The 21,315-nt window shown below is 42.5% G+C and overlaps 1 protein-coding gene across 7 annotated transcripts in view; it reads left to right on the forward strand.

Annotated features, from left to right (window-relative positions):
* LOC140190217 (uncharacterized) overlaps nt 1-21,315 on the forward strand; it is a 68,986-nt gene that overhangs the window by 42,960 nt on the left and 4,711 nt on the right. For all 7 annotated transcript variants that reach the window (XM_072246771.1, XM_072246772.1, XM_072246766.1 and 4 more), the window contains 3 exons: nt 5,695-5,722; nt 14,496-14,539; nt 20,227-20,264. In XM_072246771.1, coding sequence (XP_072102872.1) covers nt 5,695-5,722; nt 14,496-14,539; nt 20,227-20,264 — 110 coding nt within the window. The remainder of the gene's footprint in view (nt 1-5,694; nt 5,723-14,495; nt 14,540-20,226; nt 20,265-21,315) is intronic.

Raw genomic sequence — 21,315 nt, forward strand, 5'->3', positions numbered from 1 at the left:
GGGAAACCGCATGTATGGACAAACGTACAACAGATACGGTTTCATGCTAATAAAATGAAGTTATTCATGTTGGAAAGACTGCTATTGAGCCACTATAAGTAGTATAGAAGAACGGAACACAGGATCACAAGAAAACAGGAGGTCAAGCCTTACTCTGCCGTTCAATTTGACCATGGCTTAACAACTCGAGTTTCAACTGCTCAATCCAGTGAATTCTCCAGTCATTCAAATGCTTCTCCATAGCCATTAAATTCGTCAGATGATATGATCTTTACCACAATTACAAGGGCAAAGAACACCATAGGGTCTCGACACATGAAGGTAAGAAGTTTCTCCAGCCGAACCATTGTATAGAATCCTTCTCTCTTGTTCCCTCCAGCAAAAATGAGGATCTTATTGGAATTGGATAGCCTTGTATACCAATGGTTCAAACCTCCGATTTAGATGCACTAAGGAGTCCGGAGGGTTTCTTGAAATAAGGAGAACGTGTCCACATACAGAAGTACAGACGAGAGTTCATATGAATTTTTCTATGTCTATTGGTCTCTTTATCTGAGGAAAGATATTCTTATCGTAGGTAAAGTGCAAGTAAGGTTTATTAACGTAATCCCTGGAGTGGCAGGTCTGGCAAGAGAACCTGTTACCCCCATTTTCATCGTAATATTAAAGCATGAGGTGGGGTCTTATAGAAATTATAAACCTCTAGACAAACATGATAGGGAGATGATGTCACCGATGGCTAATGCCGAGTGACAGATTCACGGAATAGGGAATCTATCACCTAGAAGTGAGGTCGAAAAAATCTTCCCCAAGAGGGACGCAACCTTAAGGAGCAAGAAACTCTCAGGTTGATGAACTCCCCGATTCTCCCTGTGGGGGTTGGACAAAGAATTAGCATCGTTTTGTCTCTAGGCCTGAGAGGAAAGTGAAGAATGCCAGCATAGAGACAGGCAGTGAGGGTTGAGACTGGGAAATGGTGCAATGAGAAGAAGAAGGAAAATGAAGGGTGGGTCTGGTTGTGGAGAGATGTGGTGGGTTTGGAAGATATTCAAGATTGTTTATTTTCATTCTTCAGTACATGTATGTAGAAGAGATCGAAATTATGAAAGTTCAAAATCAATTCATTTTCAAAGTACGTATATCAGCGTATACTACACTGAGATTTTTTTCTTCCGGGCGTTCACAGTAAATACAAGGAAATACAATAGAACCAAACAACAATCGCTCAGGACAGAGACCGGGTAAATAAGCTATTTTCGAAAGATAACAAACTGGGAAACAAAGCAAAAATATTGCTACTCCGGGCCCGATGAGGTACTTAAAAAAAGGACTCACAACAATCATGTACAAAATCTAAAAATGCAACAAAAATAAATCGAAATGCAAACGCAATGTTATACAACGCATTGTATTTATAACGATGCGTTTCTTGTGGCGAAGCAGTAACTGTGAGATGAGCTAAAAGGAAGGAGGATAAAGATGGAGACAGGATGGAGGTAGATAAGCAGGGAACACAAGGACTACCATTGTGGGAATCTGATCTGGAAACAAAGTCACAACGGGAATCACTGGGGTAGGAATGGAGGGAAGCAAATAGGGCAAAGATATCCGATGGATGAGTCCTTGCTCAGTGTTTGTATGAAACCAGGAAGGTGGGGGGGGGGGGAATAAGGGACGTAAAATAACATGTGGAATTCTCTACTGTCAATGGCACTGTAGGACTAAGAATGAAATATGTTAGAAAAAAAGTGCTGCGTATATTTCCCAATGCTATATGAGGAGGAGATATGAAAGTGGAGGTTCGGCCATAATTGTATTGAATGACGGCTGGCGGCTATCTCCGGGATGCTAAGGCTGTGAGACTACCCGCTGGTGCTATGATTCGTGTCTGCGAACTTTGCGGGGATTCCCCCGCTAATATGCTGAACTGAATACCAAGGCTTTGGTCCTACACCGAGTTAGTCCGGGGTTTCGATCTGAAGTCGTAATTTGTTTCTGAATGCTGTTTGGTGATTCACGGTTCTATTCTTTGCATATTTTGTTTCGATTTTTCTCCTCTTTCTCTGTGGGCACTGGGGTTGGTCTCGTGTTTTTATTTGACTCTTTCGGTCTCCTTGCTTTGCGACTCTGATCAGCAAACAAAAGTCAAGGTTGCATTATTTATATATGCTTTGATAATAAGTGCACTTTGATTTTTTAAAAAACTAAAAAGTAAGTAATATATGACCATGTTAATGAGGCTATATTACAGTTAGGTAGCAGTCCGAGGGATATGGAGGAACACATTTGAAAGCGGTATTGTTGACTGAAGCATAATGTAGTTATAGTAATTGATTTTAGCTTTCCACATATTGACTGGGATTCCCAAACTGTAAAAACACTAGACTGGATAGAGTTTGTCAAATGAATTCAGGAACACTTCCTTAAACAGTACGTAGAAGTCCCAACGACAGAGTGCATGATGCTTGATCTAATATCAGGGAATGAGACAGAGCAGGCGATAGAGATTTGTGTAAAGAACACATTGCATCTAGTGATCACAATGCCACCCGTTTCAAAGCAAATATGCAAAAAGATATGTCAGGTCCACGAGTTGATATTCTAAATTGGAAAAAATGCCATTTTGATGATATCAGAAAGGATCTAGAAATTGTGGATTCGGAAAGGCTGTTTCGTGACAAATGAGCTCTCGGACTTCAAAAGTGAATTTTTGAGAGTACAAAGCGCGTACATGCCTGTCAGAATAAAAGGTAAAGATAGTAGGTGTTGGGAACACTGAGGCCCTGGTTAAAAGGAAAGGAGGTGCACCACAGATATAGGCAGGTGGGAGCAAGTGGCGTGTTTTTGGATTACACGAAGTGCAAGGGAACACTTGGGAAAGAAATCAGGAGTGCTAATAGAAGGCAAGAGTTTGCCCTAGCTGACAAGGTGAAAGAGATTCCTTAGGATTTCTACAGATTTTTAAGAGCAAAACGATTGTAAGGGACAATAATTATTCCCTTAGAAGATCACAATGGTAATCCATGTGTGCATCCAAATGAGATGAGGAGATAACAGATAAACTTTTTGCGTCTGTATTTACTCTTGAGATGGATGAGGAGTCTATAGAAGTGAGGCAAAGCGGTATCAACTTCAAGGGACCCTATCAGATTACAGAGGATCAGCTGTTTTCTGTCCTGAAGAAAATTAAGGTGGATAAATCCCTTAAGCTTGACAAAGTGTTGTTGCAAGAATCACCTCCTCACTGATCATTATTACAAGGGGAGATTATTGTAACAGTGTTCTCTAGGTTCCTGCGGGAGTCGAGTACAGGAATTTCCGGGACCCTAACAGAGGTAACTAAACTATACTTAGCGACAGATAAGGTACCAGAGGACTGGACGATAGCTAATGTTCTGCTGTTCAAGAAAGGCTCCAAAACTAAACCAGGAAATTATAAGTAGCTGAGCTTGACGTCAGTAGTGAGAAAGTTATTGGAAGGTATTACTGAGAGACCTGATAAACAGGTATTTGGATAGCCATGGACTGATAAAGGATTGTCAGCGCGGCTTCGTCCATGGTAGGTCGTGACTAACCAACCTTACAGAATTTTTCGAGTAAGTTACCAGGATAGCTAATGCAGACAAGGCAGTCGATGTTCTCTACATAAACTTTAGCAAGAACTTTGACAAGTTTCTGCATAGGAAGTTGGTCAAGAAATTTCAGCTGCTCCGCATTCAAGATGACGTAGTAAATTGGATCAGACATTGGCTTTGTGGGAGAAGGCCGACAGTGGTGGTAGATAGTTGCCTATCTGACCGGAGGCAGCAGGAATCGGTGCTGGGCCTGTTGTTTTTTTTATCATTTATATCAACGATCTGGATGTAAATGTGTTTAACTGGATCAGCAGATTTCTCGATGACACCAAGGTTGCCGGTGTAGTGGACAGCATGAAAGTACTTAATGGCTGTGGGCCAACTGGAAAATTTGTCTGCAAAATGGCAGATGAAATTTAATGGAGACAAGTGCGAGGTGTTGAACTTCGGTAAGACCAACCAAGATAAGTCTTACACAGTGAATGGCAGGGTACTGAGGAGTGTGGTAGAACAAAGGAATCGGCAATACACATCCATAATTCATTGAACATGGCGTCACAAATAGATAGGATCATAAATAAAGTTTTTGGCACACAGGCCTTCATAAATCAAAGTATTGAGTACAGGAGATGGCATGTTATGTTGCAGTTGTACAAGACATTGGTTAGGCCAAATTTGGAGTATTATGTGCAGTTTTGCCGGCTGGTGGCGTAGTGGCATGAGCGCCGGACTTCGGACAGAAGGCTCCCGAGTTCGAATCCAGCGGATCCCTTGCACGGTTTTCATCCGTGCTGGGTTGAGCGGCGAGCTAGCAACTCGGCCTCGTAAAACTAAGAAAGCCTGCTAAAAAAAAAAAAAAAAAAAAAGCTGCCATGACGGCGTTCCGATGACTCCACTCGGAGTTAAGGGCTTTCTTCTTCTTCATGTGAAGTTCTGGTCACCTGAAAGAACAATGTAAATGATGTAGAAAGAGTTCGGAGAAAATTTAAAACGATGTTGCCAGGACTTGAGTACCTGAGTTGTAAAGAAAGATACAATTTTATTCCTAGGAAGGTAGAAGAGCGAGGAGGAGATTTCAAAGAGGTATAAAACATTACGAGAGTCCTCATGCTTTTTCCACTGAGGTTGGGTGGAACTACAATCATATATCATGGGTTAAGTGTGAAAGGTAAAAATTTTAAGGGAAACATGAGGGGAAATTGCTTCACTCAGAGGGTTGGGAAAGTGTGAAACGAGCTGCCAGCGCAAGTGGTGCATACAAGCTCGATTACAAGGTTTAAGAGACGTTTGGACAATTACGTGGATTGTTGGACTGAGGTCCCGGTGCAGGTCGATAGGTAAAGGCAGTTTAAATGGTTCAGCACGGACTAGCTAGGCAGAAAGGCCTGTTTCTTTGCTGCACTTTTCTATGACTTTGTGCCTCTACTTTGGGAATATCAGCATTTTGACTTTTGGCATACATGAAACAACTGGTTTGGCTTCTTTAAGTCCACCAGGCCGCGGATCGGTACCGGGCCGCAGAGCATGTGTTACCGGGCAGCGAGGAAACGATATGATTTGACGATATGAAACGATATGAGTCAGCTGCACCTTCCCTCATCCCCTGTCACGTCCACTGTTGAACTTGAAAGCACGCGAGGTCATCAGTCATTCATTAATCGACAACTACTCGAAGAGTTTCTTTAGAAGAGGCGGTAGGGGACATAAAAGACCTAACGATGATGATCACGCCGAGACAACTTAGACCGAGACTGCAAAAAAAAGAAAGCTTCTTTCAACAGAAAATGGGACGAGTTGTATATAAAATATGGTTTTATTGCGACCGGTGACTCGCATGCTCCAAGCCACCCCGGTGTGTGCTATGTGGAAATCATTCTGGTATCTGATTGCGACCTTTATGTACTTGACAGCCAATTGGATATTGAACCTTTATCCCAAGCAACAGGTTAAACTTTCCAGATGTAAAGAAGAATATCGATAACAGATTGTGTTTTGTAGTAGGTTTAAACATTAATGTTCCGTTCTTTATTAAGTGCGGGTGACATGATGCCTTGACTTAAACCTTGACTTTAAAGCAAAACACAGAATAATTTTTACTATTTTTATTATTCACTTGCAGCCAACGCCAGAAGGAACAGAAACAATAGGTGAGTGAATGTTACTTTCAACAGAAGCGCGTGTTTATGAAAACACTTATTTTCCTCTCGCCGGAATTTGAATACAGTTTGCAGTACATTACAGATTACAGTTCATACTGTACACAAGATGTTGATGTCTTTAGACGTGGATATCATTTCCGTGCCCTCTCTCTTCCATTAGTAACGCAGTTTCTGAACTAAAAGTAAAGTTGTTCAAAATTAATTTATGATAATACCTCCCCCTGAGGAAATAAATCATGAAATGAAAATATCGAAACATTGACCACTCTCTCGCTAAAGAAATGCCTTGTTATCTCCGTCCTTTCATTCTGAGGTTGTTCCCTCTGCCGAGACTCACTCGCAATAGGAATCATACTTTCCACGTTGACTCTATCAAGACCTTTCAATATTCGACAGCTTTCAAAGAGAACCCCCTCATTCTTCTAAACTCCAGCGAGTACAGGCCCGGAGATTTTAAACCCTCCTCATGGTCAATGTTCCCTTTGTTTCTTTTTACAGCTGTGTAGACCAATCAGTGATCTGAGCAGTACATTTTTACACTGCCTGAAAGCTACGTGGCACATTATTTTATTTATTTTTTGTAATACGTATGCTATGAATATTCAGAATGAAAACTGAAAAAAATCACATACTTTTGATTGTATTTCTTCATTCACAGTTATAATAAAATACAGAACAACAGAGAAAATATTTCACGCTTCGTAAACTTTTTCTCGTCTCTGTTTATTGCATATTCGCGGCAACAAAGGGTTTATCCGTGGGAACATTTCAGTTGCTGCACGGCCGCAGTAATCAATGCATTTTCACAGTCATTCTCTTCAATGCAATGCCGGCACATCCATTTCTTTGATGTAGGCCTAAAACCACTCACAATTCTCCAGGTGTGATCTGACCATGTCCTCATAAATCCGTGCTTTTATATTCTAGTACTCTTGAACGAATGCTACCATTGCATTTCCTTCCTTACCACCGTGGTATACAGACCAAACTCAAGGAAAGAAACGTATTCGTTGTTATAGGCATAGTTTGATGATTTATGGCTCTATTATCCTTACACCCAATGGTCCGTTTATACCACAATTCAGTATCATGCTGTTCACCATATACAATGATAAATGTGATTGAACTGAAGATAGGTCATATGTTGTTTAGGAGGATATTACCAGAACTAGAACAGATAGAAACAATAGCTGACGGGGCAATCCGTTGGGCAGAGGTCCTTGCAAGAAATCAGGCTGTAGGTATATATTATGAGGAAAATGAAAGTGTAAAGCTGAAGGCAAAATTCTCCTAAGCAGGGGGCTGGATCCAAATGCAGAGCGCAGAGACGATATATCAGTGAAATATAACTTTAACAATCGACCAGAAATTAACAATACACGAGGGACACAAAACAAGGGAGAACAGAAACTGAGCACAATAAGCAACAAGGTAAACTTTAGACAGGGAGATTAAAAGCTGGGAGCAAATGGTTGAGACCAGCTTGTTGGATGAGTAAACAAAGAATATGGATGAAAACTGGAGATGCATAGGCTGCAGAGTATGAATCTGGAACAAATGGAAAATGGATCATATTAGTTTGGTGCAGACGGGTAAATGTCTGCATGTGTAGGCTGGGAGGTGTCAGCGGGAGAAGGCCTGACAGAACCAAGTAAATGTATTCTAACTATTAAAACACTAGAAGAGACATGACAAGACATTTTACAGCAAATAAAGTTATTAGCGAATTATAGAACCACTCGGAATGGTATTTGCATCCAGCTTTTCATTTTTTCTGCTTTAGCCCTGAGAAAGTGTCTGTTTCAATCTCCTGTGAGTGCATCAAGCTCCTATCTATGTTAATGTCATTTGACTTTGCTCGTATTTTCGTCAATTCGACCACATTCTGCCATTCACTTACGGCCACGGGGCTCTTTACTTTAGTCAGCAAACCTACTATAAAATCCTCAGCCACACGTGGCTATGTGCATAGGCGAGCTTGATTAATAAGTCCGTCGATGACATGAAATTGTGTTTCGTTGATTGTGAAGGTTACCGTAGATTATTAGGGTGGAGAATCAACACCTTATATTCCATCTGGATACCCACCAACTTGATTATATGAATATCAATTTCTCCTTCCGGTCAACAAAATTCCGCACAACCCTGCCTCCATTCCCCGCTCTGACCTCTGACTTCCTCTCACCTATTATTTCACCCTAGGTCCCCTCCTCCTCCCTTTTCTCCTATTGTCCAATATCTTCTCCTATATGATCCTTTCTTCTCTAGCCCTTGACTTTACCCACCCACATGGCTTCACCTATCACCTTCCGCATGGTCTCTCTCCCCTCCTGCCACCTTTTAATTGAGGTATCTCCCTTTTGCCTGTCAGTCCTCACGAAGAGACTCCTCCCGAAATAACGACAGTTTACTCTTTTCCGTAGATGCAGCCTAAGCTGCTGAGTTATTCCAGCATTGTGTGTGTGTTGCCTACTTGGATTATAGTGGGATTTTGCTTACATGGAAGTGGGCCGATAAGTGGCAAATGGATTTAATTGCTCATAAGTATGAAGTGATGCAGATTTGAAAGTCAAAATAGCGCAGGATTCATACTATGAATGAGAGGAACTTAGAAGTACAAGTGCATATTTCGGTGAAAGCAGAGTCTCTGGTCGACAGAGTGGTGAATAATTTATGGCCTCCACCAGTTAGGGCACGAAGTATACAACAGTTGCGGCGTAGAAGTTGTAATTCTATAAGTTGTCGGTGAGGCTACATTTGGAGCACAGTATATAGTTTTATACACCCTGTTATAGGAAAGATGTGGTTAAACTGTAAAAATGCAAAAAAAAAAAAAAATGTGTTTACAAGGATGTTGCCAGGGCTAGAAGGCCTGCGTTTTAGGGACATGTTGGCCTGGTCACGGCTCAGTCTGTACTCCATATAGTCATAGTCATAGTCATTGTCATACTTTATTGATCCCGGGGGAAATTGGTTTTCGTTACAGTTGCACCATAAATAATTAAGTAGTAATAAAACCATAAATAGTTAACTAGTAATATGTAAATAATTCCAGCACCAGCCTGTTGGCTCAGGGTGTCTGACTCTCCAAGGGAGAAGTTGTAAAGTTTGATGGCCACAGGCAGGAATGACTTCCTATGACGCTCTGTGTTGCATCTCGGTGGAATGAGTCTCTGGTTGAATGTACTGCTGTGCCCAATCAATACATTATTTAGTGGATGGGAGACATTGTCCAAGATGGCATGCAACTTGGACAGCATCCTCTTTTCAGACACCACCGTCAGAGAGCCCAGTTCCATCCCCACAACATCACTGGCCTTACGAATGAGTTTGTTGATCCTATTGGTGTCTGCTACCCTCAGCCTGCTGCCCCAGCACACAACAGCAAATATGATCGCACTGGCCACCACGGACTCGTAGAACATCCTCAGCATCTTCTGGCAGATGTTAAAGGACCTCAGTCTCCTCAGGAAATAGGGACGGCTCTGACCCTTCTTGTAGACAGCCTCAGTGTTCTTTGACCAGTCCAGTTTACTGTCAATTCGTATCCCCAGGTGTTTGTAATCCTCCACCATGTCCACACCGGATGGAAACAGAGGTCACCGGTACCTTAGCTCTCCTCAGGTCTACCACCAGCTCCTTAGTCTTTTTCACATTAAGCTGCAGATAATTCTGCTCACACCATGTGACAAAGTTTCCTACCGTAGCCCTGTACTCAGCCTCATCTCCTTTGCTGACGCATCCAACTATGGCAGAGTCATCAGAAAACCTCTGAAGATGACAAGACTCTGTGCAGTAGTTGAAGTCCGAGGTGTAAATGGTGAAGACAAAGGGAGACAATACAGTCCCCTGTGGAGCCCCAGTGCTGTTGATCACTCTGTCGAACACACAGTGTTGCAAGCATACGTAGTGTGGTCTGCCAGTCAGGTAATCAAGAATCCATGACACCAGGAAAGCATCCACTTGCATCGCTGTCAGCTCCTTCCTCAGCAGAGCAGGGCGGATGGTGTTGAGCGCACTGGAGAAGTCAAAAAAACATGACCCTCACAGTGCTGGCTGGCTTGTCCAGGTGGGCGTAGACACGGTTCAGCAGTTAGACGATGGCATCCTCAACTCCCAGTCGTGGCTGGTAGGCAAACTGGAGGGGATCTAAGTGTGGCCTGACCTTAGGCCGGAATAGATACAGAACAAGTCTCTCCAGGGTCTTCATGATGTGGGAGGTCAATGCCACCCGTCTGTAGTCATTGAGGCCGCTGGGGCGCGGCGTCTTCGGCACAGGGACGAGGCAGGACGTCTTCCACGTCTTTCAGATAGAATAGTGCTAGCCTATCCCAGCTCCCCGTGTAACTCTAGTCTTCCAGATGCAGAAGCATCCATCTAAATTTTTTCAGCATCCTATCTGGCTTAATCTTATTCTTCCTGCAAAATGGAGATAAGAATTCAATGTATAGAAGGGGCTTTTACAGAAAGAACACAACGTCCCATCTGGTATAATCAAAGGTGTGACCGACGAGGCAATCCTGTCAAATGCCTTCGTGGACATCTTCTCCGGTGGTTCCGTTAATTTCAGTGAAAAGTCTATTTGTACCCCTATAGCTCTCGGCTCTGTAACATTCTCCAGGGTCCTGCCATTCACTGTATCTGTACTCTGATTCATCTTCCCGAAGTGCATGACTTACGTAATCCGAAAAAGGACATTAAAAAGTACAACACAAGAATAAGCCTTTCGGACAACCGTTACTACGCAGATGCGAATTTAAACTCATCCCTTATGCCTATTCATGGTATATATTTTTCATCTCTAACTTTTCTTGTGCCTGAATAAATGCTGTTCAACATTTATCTGTAACTTTCTTTTATCGCTGATCCTGGCAGCGTGTTCCTCGCACCTACCATCCTCCGTGTAGAACAAACTCTCTCGCAAGTCTGAAAAAAAAATCCTCCAAAATCAGATAGAGGTGGGGAGTTGGAACGGCTGACCGGAGATAGTGTCACAGCTGCAGAAAAAGAGGAAGTCATGGAAGGATTTTCTACTGAGTCACTGTGAGAGGAATTTAGGAAATGGAAGGAGCCAATAGTTCCACTGGGTGTTTTTATAGACCACCCAATAGTAACAAGTTCATCGAGGAGCAGATAGGAAGACGGGTTCTGGAACGGTGCAGTAATAACAGGGTTGTCGTGATGGAGGATTTTAATTTCCCCAATATTGATTGGCATGTCCCGAGAGCGAGGGGTTTAGAGGGGGTGGAGTTTGTTAGGTGTGTTCAGGAAGGTTTCTTGACACAGTATGTAGATAAGCCTACAGGAGGAGAGACTGTATTGATCTGGTATCGGGAAATGAACCTGGTCAGGTGTCAGGTCTCCCAGCGCGAGAGCATTTTGGAGATAATGATCATAATTCTATCTCCTTCAGCATAGCATTGGAGAGGGATAGGAACTGTCAAGTTATGAAAGTGTTTAATTGGAGTAAGGAGAAATATGAAGCTATCAGGCAGGTACTTGGAAGCATAAATTGGGAACAGATGTTCTGAAGGAAATGTACGGCAGAGTGTGGCAAATGTTCAAGGGATATTTGCATGGCGTTCGGCAAAGGTACGTTTCAATGAGACAGGGAAAGGGTGGTAAGGTACAGAAAACGTGGTGTACAAAGGCAGTTACAAATCTAGTCAAGAAGAAAAGAAAAACTTACGAAAGTTTCAAAAAACTAGGTAATGATAGAGATCTGGACAATTATAAGACAAGCAGGAAGGAAATTAAGAATGAAATTAGGAGAATCAGAGGGGCCCATGGTAAGGCCTTGGCGAGCAGGATTAAGGAAATCCCCAAGGCATTCTACAGATATGTGAGGAACAAGAGGATAAGACGTGAGAGAATAGGACCAATCAAGTGTGACAGTGGAAAAGTGTGTATGGAACTGGAGGAGGTAGCGGAGGTACTTAATGAATACTTTACTTCAGTACTCACTGCAGAAAAGGAGCATGGCGATTGTAGGGATGACTAACAGCGGACTGTAAAGCTTGAGCAAATAGACATTAAGAAAGAGGATGTGCTGGAGCTTTTGGAAAGCATCAAGTTGTATAAGTCACCGGGACAGGACGATTTACACCACAGTCTGCTCTGCTCTGCGAGGGAGGAGATTGCAGAGGTGTTTCGATTTGGTAGGTCAAATACGATGGCAGGATATTGTATTAATAGTAAGACTCTTGGCAGTGCGGGGGAACAGAAGGATCTTGAGGTCCGAGTCCATAGGACACTCAAAGCTGACGTTCAGGTTGACTTTGTGGTTAAGAAAGCATACGGCGCATTGGCCTTCATCAATCGTGGGATTGAGTTTAGGAGCCGAGACGTAATATTGCAGCTATATAGGACCCTGGTCAGACCCCACTTGGAGTACTGTGTTCTGTTCTGGTCAGCTCACTCCAGGAAATGTGGAAACTATAGAAAGGGTGCAGAGGAAACTTACAAGGATGATTCCTGGATTAGCAAGCATGCCTTATGAGAATCGGTTGTGTGAACTTGGCCTTTTCTCCTTGGAGAGACGTACAATCAGAGATGACCCGATCGAGGTGTATAAGATGATGAGAGGCATTGATCGTGTGGATGGTCAGAGGTTATTTCCCAGGGCTGAAATGGCTAACACGACAGGAAACAGTTTTAAGGTGCTTGGAAGTCGGTACAGAGGAGATGTCAGGGGTAAGTTTTTTTACGCGGAGAGTGGCGAGTGCGTGGAATGGGCTGCCGACAAAGTTGGTGGAGGCAGATGCGATACGGTCTTTAAGGCGACTCTTGGATAGGTACATGGTGCTTAGAAATATAGAGCGCTATGGGCAACAGTAGATAATTTCTAAAGTAAGTACATGTTCGCCACAGCATTGTGGGCCGAAGGGTTTGTATTGTGCTGTAGGTTTTCTATGTTTCTGCGTTTTAATGTTTCTATTCTGTGGCTCCTTCTGCTATTTTGTTACCAATTCCTTAGTTTAACCTGGAAAACATGCGATCTTGTTCGCTGTAATTGAATTGAATTGACTTTATTTCTTATATCCTTCACATAAGTGAGGAGTAAAAATCTTTACGTTACGTCTCCGTCTGAATGTGCAAATTATAGTCAGTTTTAATAAAGATTACGTACAGTAAATCATACAACAGAACAGTATAGCTTAAATATACAATTATGCCAGCTTAAATTTATCAGTGACGGTCTGGTGGGAGAAGCTATCCTGTTGGTCCTGGCTTTTATGCTTCGGTACAGTTTGCTGGATGGTAGCAGCTGGAAAAGTTTGTGATTGGGGTGACTCAGGTCCCCAATGACCGTTCGGGCCCTTTTACGCACCTGTCGCTGTAAATGTCCTGCATTGTGGGAAGTTCACATGCACAGATGCGCTGGGCTGTTCGCCGCACTCTCTGCGATTGGGGGAAGTACAGTTCCCATACCAGGCAGTGATACAGCTAGTGAGGGTACTTTCAATTGTGCCCCTGTAGAAATCCCTTAAGATTAGGGGTCTCATGCCTAACTTTTTCATGCACCTGAGGTGAAAAAGGCACGGTTGTGCTTTCTTCACCACACAGCCGGTATGTACAGATCATGTAAAATCGTCGGCGATGTGTATAACAATGAACTTGAAGCTGTTCACCCTCTCAGCTCCAGAACCATTGATGTCAATGGGTGAACCTTTCTCCGTTCCTCCTGTAGTCCACAACCAGCTCCTTTATTTTTGCGAAATTGAGGGAGAGGTTATTTTATTTTCTTGGCATCACTGTGTCAGGGTGATGACTTCTTCTCTGTAGACTGCCTCGTTATTATTTGAGATAAGGCCAGCCAGCCTGTCAGATGGGAAATTGTCCACGGCCATGATAAAGCCCATGTAGGTAACACCATTTGCATTGCCTACATCAATTCTTTCGATCACTCGTTCGAAAGCAAAACTCAATCAGTTTCATCAGAGTCGATTTTCAATGCACAAAGCTTCTGACTGTCCCTAATCAGTCGTTGCCTTTCCAAATGCAGGACCAATATTTTTTATTCAAAGATTCGGGAGTTTTTCTTGTCAATCTTCAGTACATAAGTGTAAAGGAGTACGAAAATTTTACTCTTCCGGATCAATGCAGCATAAAAAGCACAGTAAGCACAAAGAACATAATTAAAAACACAATCAATATAAATAGATAATATTAGCTAATATACATAGACTGATTACATGTACATAAAGTAACGCTAGACACAGCAGTACCTCTAGAAAAGGGAGTCTGACAGCAAATTTGTGATAATGTGGTTGTGATGGTGTGGGTTAATACACGTAGGTGTTGATCAGCCTGACGGCTTAGAAGTAACTCTTCTTGAATTCGGTGGTCCTGCGTGGGTGCCAGGACCACCAGATAAATCCTGTCTGCCAAAATTATTTTGCAGGAGCGTTCCCACCACGGATGTTGAGCTCACTATCCTGTTGCTACATAGCCTGTTATTGCAACTACTCTTAAAAAGGGACACATTAGCTTCACTACAGCTTTCCAGAACTTCAACCGTGCTGCAAAAAAAAAATCTCTTCCATTTCCCGAACAATTGCTTTCCTTGCTTCACACAGAAAGCAACCATCCAATGCAACTTTCCCGTGACGACGTAATCATTCTTAAGTAAACGGCCATTACAACAACTATTTGCTTCTAAAATACAAAATTCAAAAATCGAGTTGTTTTTTTTTGTTTTTGCTTGGAGAGAATAGGAAATAAGCCTAACAATTTTTGAATACTGTTTTCCTTGCTTTAGGGATAATCTATGGACAACACCGGACAGCAATACCTGTTCTCCATGTAAGTCTCGTTTGCATCAAATAAATTTAAAAGCTCGGTTTTAATTTCCTTATTCCCTCTATGTCGTTTTACGCATGTGCGTATTGATAAATGCAAAGTTGTACAGATACCTTTCAATGATATGTGACCATAAAAATGTACTTCAGCTGTGTTGTTTTACGAAAATAAGAGATGAGGCATGCAGGACTGACGAAAAAAGGCAGAATGGCAGCTCCGAACGTAAGGCGTAATGCAACGTCAGGTTATGCGCCGTAAAATATCAGAATCAAAATCAGAATCAGGTTTATTATTACCGGCATGTGATGTGAAATTTGTTAACTTAACAGCAGCAGTTCAATGCAATACATAATATAGAAGATAATAAATAAACTAAGTAAATAATAACAATAAATTTGTATATCAATTACAGTATGCGTATATTGAATAGATTAAAAAACGTGCAAAAAACAGAAATATTGTTTATTAAAAGAAAAGTGAAGTAGTGTCCAAGGGTTAAATGTTCGAATGGCAGAGGAGAAGAACCTGTTCCTGGATCGCTGAGTGTGTGCCTTCAGACTTCTGTACCTCCTACCTGATGGTAATAGTGAGAAAAGGGCATGCCCTGGGTGCTGGAGGTCCTTAATAAAGGACGCTGTCTTTCTGAGACACCGCTCCCTTAAAGATGTCCTGGGTACTTTGTAGCGTATTACCCAAGATGGAACTGACTAGATTTACACCCTCGGCAGCTTGTTTTGGTCCTGCGCGGTAGCGCCACCACCCCTCACAACCCCCCCCCCACCCCCACACCCATACCAGACAGTGCTGCAGCCTGTCAGAATGCTCTCCATGGTACATCTATAGAAGTATTTGTGTGTATTTGTTGACAAGCCAAATCTCTTCAAACTTCTAATGAAGTATAGCCCCTCTCTTGCCTTTTTTATAACTACATCGATATGTTGGGACCAGGTTAGATCCTCAGAGATCTTGACACCCAGGAGCTTGAAACTGCTCACTCTCACCACTTTTGATCGCTCTATGAAAATTGGCATGTGTTCCTTCGTCTTACCATTGTTGAAGTCCACAATCAGCTCTTTCGTCTTACTGACGTTGAGTGCCAGGTTGTTGCTGCGGCACCATTCCACTAGTTGGCATATCTCACTCCTGTACGCCCTGTCTACACCACCTGAGATTCTACCAACAATGGTTGTATCACCAGCAAATTTATAGATGGTGTTTGAGCTACGCCTAGCCACACAGTCATGTGTAAATAGAGAGTCGAGCAGTGGGCTAAGCACACACCCCTGAGGTGCGTCAGCGTTGATCGTCAGCGAGGAGGAGATGTTATCACCAATCCGCACAGATTGTGGTCTTCCAGTTAGGAAGACGAGGATACAATTGCAGAGGTTGGTACAGAGGCCCAGGTTCTGCAATTTCTCAATTAGGATTGTGGGAATGATGGTCTTAAATGTCGCTGAACAGCAGCCTGACATCGGTGTTTGTGTTGTCCAGGTGCTCTAAAGCTGTGTGGAGAGCCATTGTGACTGGGTCTGTAGTTGACCTATTTTGACGATAAGCAAATTACAATGGGCCCAGATTCTTGCTGAGGCAGGAGTTCAGTCTAGTCCTGACCAACCTCTTAAAGTATTTAATCACTGTGGATGTGCGTGCTACCGGACATTAGTCATTAAGACATCTTACATTATTCTTCCTAGGCACTGGTACAATTGTTGACTTTTGACGCAACTTTTGATTTGGGAATGTACTGTAAGTATTTGTAGGCGCACACTCATTCACACAGGTTTTAATGAAGTCGGTAACAACTGCAGCATACTCACCCTGGTTCGAAGATGAATATCTGAATACAGTCCAGTCCACCGGTTCAAAGCAGTCCTTTAGATGCTGCTGTGTTTCCATTGTCCATACCTTCTTGGTCCTCAGTACTGACGCTGGTGCTGCAGTCTTCAGTCTCTGCCTATGCCTAGGGAGTACAATTAAAGCCAGGTGATCAGACTTCCCGAAGTGAGAGCGTGGAATAGCACGGTATGCATTCTTGATGGTGGTGTAGCAATGGTCCAGTGTGTTGTTTCCTCTGGCATTGCAAGTGATTTGTTGATGGTAATTGGTTAGTGTTTTGTTTTCAGACTGGCCTGGTTAAAGTCTCACAAAACGATGGTGAAGGCGTTAGGGAGTACTGTTTCGTGCATGTTTATCCCATTGCTCAGATAATCTAAAGCCTGATTTAAATTGGCCTGAAGTGGAATATGCACTGACCCCGGAGAACTCCGTTGGTAAATAAAAAGGATGGCACTTAACTACTAGATATTCCAGGTCTGGAGAGCAGAATAGTCATAGTCATAATCATACTTTATTGATCCCGGGGGGAATTGGTTAAATTGGGACAGCACTGATATATTTGTGCAGCAAGGAGAGTTGGTCATGAGACATACTCCCCCACATCTGCTTTTGGGAGACTCTATAGATGTACCCTGATGTATATAGTAAACCCGTCGATTTGAATCGCTGCATCCGGTAAGGAAGTAGTTAACCAGGATTCCGTGAAACAAAGGACACACGCGTTTCTAATGACCCTCTGATTCAGCACCCTAGCTCTGAGATCATCGATTTTATTCACCAGAGACTTTACGTGTGTCAGCAAGATAGTCAGTATAGGGAGTAGAATAAGAATAAGAATACACCAGAACACTACTATATACAAGAATTGGGAAGCGTAATTTCGCTGTCGAATTCAGACGCCTGAATGGGCAATATAAGGAGATTGTTGGCAGATGAATTGAAGTTGCTGCAAAAGAAAGATATTTTACAGAATTTCGTGGGAACAGGAGGTTTGAACGTGAAGGATGGTAAATGGAATCTACCATTACGTACTCGGGCAGTAATGTACAAAGTCTAGGAAAGCTGTGTTTTTAGAACAACTAAATTTAGAAGTTAACGTGGATCAATGTCACGCAGCACTGTAACAGGACATATGGCCCACGATGACTGTGCATGGCGCGATGCAAAATTAAAGTACCCACTTTTGCCTGCACATGGTGTTTATACCTACACTTCTTGAACATCTGTGAGTCTATCTAAAAGCCTTCGGAACACCACAGACGTATGCGCTTCCATTCTCACTCCTGGAAGCGAATAATAAACTATAATATTATCCTACATCAAAGTGCTACTTCAACGTATTTTTAAGTCAGTATGCCTTGGATTCTACATTGATTACTGCTGCTTCTGTGGCCTCCGTCAGTTAGGGTTGATCTTGCACATTGCGTCCTAGCTGCCTAGATACACGCCTGGGCAGAACAATATGGCGAGCAACCTGTTGCCCATATAGCAAGCTCCCTCTCTCTGCATCTGGTGAACCTAAAGGAACGGCTGAGACCGATAGAGTGTGGTACTAGAAGCGTCGCAGGAGTTGTCTGTCAGCATTGAACTCAATGTAAGACTGCTTCATGGAATCCAGGTGCGTATTTTTCCCTTGGGATTTATTCCCGAAGCCTTCCCTATGTGTGGGTATAGCCGCAAGGAAACTGAAGTTTGAGATTAGGGTGCTCCTTCTCCTAGATGAGCTGCCAACCACGCTGACGGGCCCCACCTTCCCGAAGCGACTGGTTTCAAGGTGCTAGAAACCTGCCTTTATCCTTTCTCCTTTCAGTATAAACGGTTCCGTTGGGTTTAGTAGCTAAGCCACACGTGAAGGCCAGGATTTGGACTTAGTTGTCAGAGGCTATTTGAGGCGCACGCCATGGGGAGCATTTAATAGGTAGTGGGAGCTTGTCCCCATTACCACCCCTTAAGGAACCAAAAACTGATTAGCGTTAACGTCAAATGGGTACTATTGGATTAGGTGCTTAAATTGGTGCCCTCAACCATTACAAACAGTCGATTCAAACTTTCACTTAAAGAAGACAGGACGGTTCCTTTGGTGAGGAATTTCCTGTTATTTTTATATTACTTGTCACATGCGACATTCGCTCAGTATACAATGGTAACCAACAACAGTGAGCTCAATATATCTGTCTGAACAACCAACTAGCTTGTACTATCATGGCAGTCAATAATCTAGGAAGTAAAACCAGGAAGAAAAAAGTTGCTTAATAGTTAAGTTGTTTTTAGAGAACGGATTAGTGTTTATTTCATCGGTCTTCAACTTTAAAAATCCATAGGGAAGGGACGTACAATTTCTTTTGTGCTTTTACGGTTCTCTATGAAGAAAATCATGTTTCGCTTGTACACTTCTGACAAATAATACACCAGCGAAATGTTAGTTGACAATAACAGATTGTTAGGGGGCGCCAATGCCCCATAATCCAGTGAGAACATGGCTAATCTTTGTCTTATCGTTTATTCAGCAAAGGCTGAAATGCCGTACACAAAACAGAAAAAAAGGCACTGACTCAGCGGGATCATGTCTGTAAATATTGCCGTTGAAAGTTAAGTATAACAGAGAGCGTTAATATAGGAAAGTCGATATTAAATGAAATCTGTTTAAGGTCGGAGCTCCAGAACTCCTCAACTTAAATCACTTCCTCTGCCAAATGTTAATGGGTTACCACGGATCGTATCAGTTATTTATTGTGAAATGCATCGTTGTGATGTATTTGGTGCTTTGCAATGCACAATCTGCATCTTCCACTAAAGGGAAACTAGGACAGCCTGAGGAAAATAAGACAATATCCATCTATAGCAGGATTATATTCGATTTAATTTAAGTACTTATGATTGTTTCAAAGAGTGAGATAATTGTATGTGATTTGTCGGTCGATGTGTACATTTACCAAATGTTTATATTACATCCCTCCCTCCCGATTGGACCTGTTCCGGGTGATTGCCCTGATTTACGATTACCACTTCGAACTACTAGAGAGAAAATGAGCTGGGCGAATTAAAGTTGGTTTTGTATAGTTGCAAAAAGCAATCCTTTGATGTTCAGACGTTCAGAATTCCCTCGTTGATAAGAACATTAGGAGCGGGAGCAGCAGTAAACCGTTTGGCGCGAAGATCCTGCTCCGCCATTCAATAATGGCTGATCTTGCCGTGAGCTCAGCTCCACCCACCGGCCTCTTTCCATAATCTTTAATACCCCTACTATACAAAAGTCCAGCCATCCTGACTCCATCTGTCAATATTCCCCTCCTCACCTGAATCCAGCTACCGCTTGCCAGCTCATGTCCCCTTCTCATTTTACTTGCTATCTCAGCTCTAGTATTTCAGTGCAGGAGAAGGCTCTCGATCCGAAACATCGACTGTCCATTTCCTTCCACAGATGCTGCCTGACCTAAACGGATCTTCCAGTGGTTCTTTTTATTTTCTTCATCTTCAGATTGCAGCATCTGGTGCAAGTTGCTTTCTCTGCCCAGGTCCAGGTTTTGCTGCTTTTAATCATTGGCTCAAAGTTGGAAAGAACAGGACATACCTGCTGTCAAGCCAGATGTGATATGACATTGATCTCAGTTTTTCAAAGTAATTTTGCACACTACGTATCTATAATTTTAAGCCACCTCATTCTACAGATAATTCTAAAATATCTCGGTGGTTTCCGATCCACAGTGATATTATTAACAGGCATTGCTCAATTATTTTTTCCAACGGATTATTAAACATTGTAGACTTATTCGGTTGCTCCAAGGCATAGAGTATTAAGAAAAAAGCTGTTAAACTATCCTTAATATATTATCTACATGACTTTCTTCCTACAGATCGAGTGAGCATTAGGCGTTCATTTAGGTTTTCACGTGTAAGTACCCCCTCGATTTTTTTTTTATGAGCGTTTTGGTATATCACATCTGTATTGATCGGAGCTTTGAAAGACAGAAATACCTCTCAGGCAGAGGAAATATTTGGTCCCCAACCTGTAACCTACAATATGTACTAACTGTCCCCGTTGTACTCAATGACTAGATGTAAAATGCACTGTGAATTCTGCCTGTGTGTCCATCTGTCTATCTACATGTGAGAGCTGACGTTTGAGCCTGTTGCATGTGCATGAATGCGTGTGTATATGTTTATCTATGTGCGTGTATACCTGTATGTTTATATTTATGTCTGTGTTATGTTTCTGAGTGCTTTTTTGTTTGTGCTTGATTATATGCGTCTGTGTGGATGTGTGTATATGCGTGCCTGCGTGCACGTTTGAGTGTGTGTGTGTGTGTGTGTGTGTGTGTGTGTTGATATATTTCTGCGTGAATGTGTATGACATAAGTCTATCAGGGCTTTTTTCACTCTTGTAGTTTCTTAATACTCAGGTTTATAGATTTTCCAGTCCTATGTCACCTCTTTATAAGGATTTTATTTCTTTTTACCAACAGAACCACGCCAAACACCCTGCATAACTGCCTGTCATTTCGCTACAATGTGTATCCGTGTGTATGAAGCTCCCAATTATAATCCTCATTCATCTACGACTCAGTGGTGCCCAGAATGTCGCACCATCTAATCTTCAATTGCCCTGTACGATCATCTAGCTTATTTCGTCTACCGGTGCATTCGAATACAACATCTCCAGTCCTGTATTCATCACCGTTTTCAGTTTTCCCCCATGTTACACTTCAACTCATTCCACTGACAATAGGCCATTTTTCCCTATCATCTGCCTGTCCTTCCTTACAGTCTGTCTGCACTCAACTTCTACTGATATACCAACTGCCCCATTCTCAACCGTGTCATTCCGTTTCTCATACCTCTGTCACATTAGTTTAAACCCTCCTGAACAGCTCTAACAAACCTGTCTGCAACTATATTGGTCCCTTTCGGATTCAGGGTTTAACCGTTCCTTTTTGTGTAGGTTA

The sequence above is a fragment of the Mobula birostris genome, chromosome 29, assembly GCF_030028105.1.
Source record: "Mobula birostris isolate sMobBir1 chromosome 29, sMobBir1.hap1, whole genome shotgun sequence".
NCBI lineage: Eukaryota > Metazoa > Chordata > Chondrichthyes > Myliobatiformes > Myliobatidae > Mobula > Mobula birostris.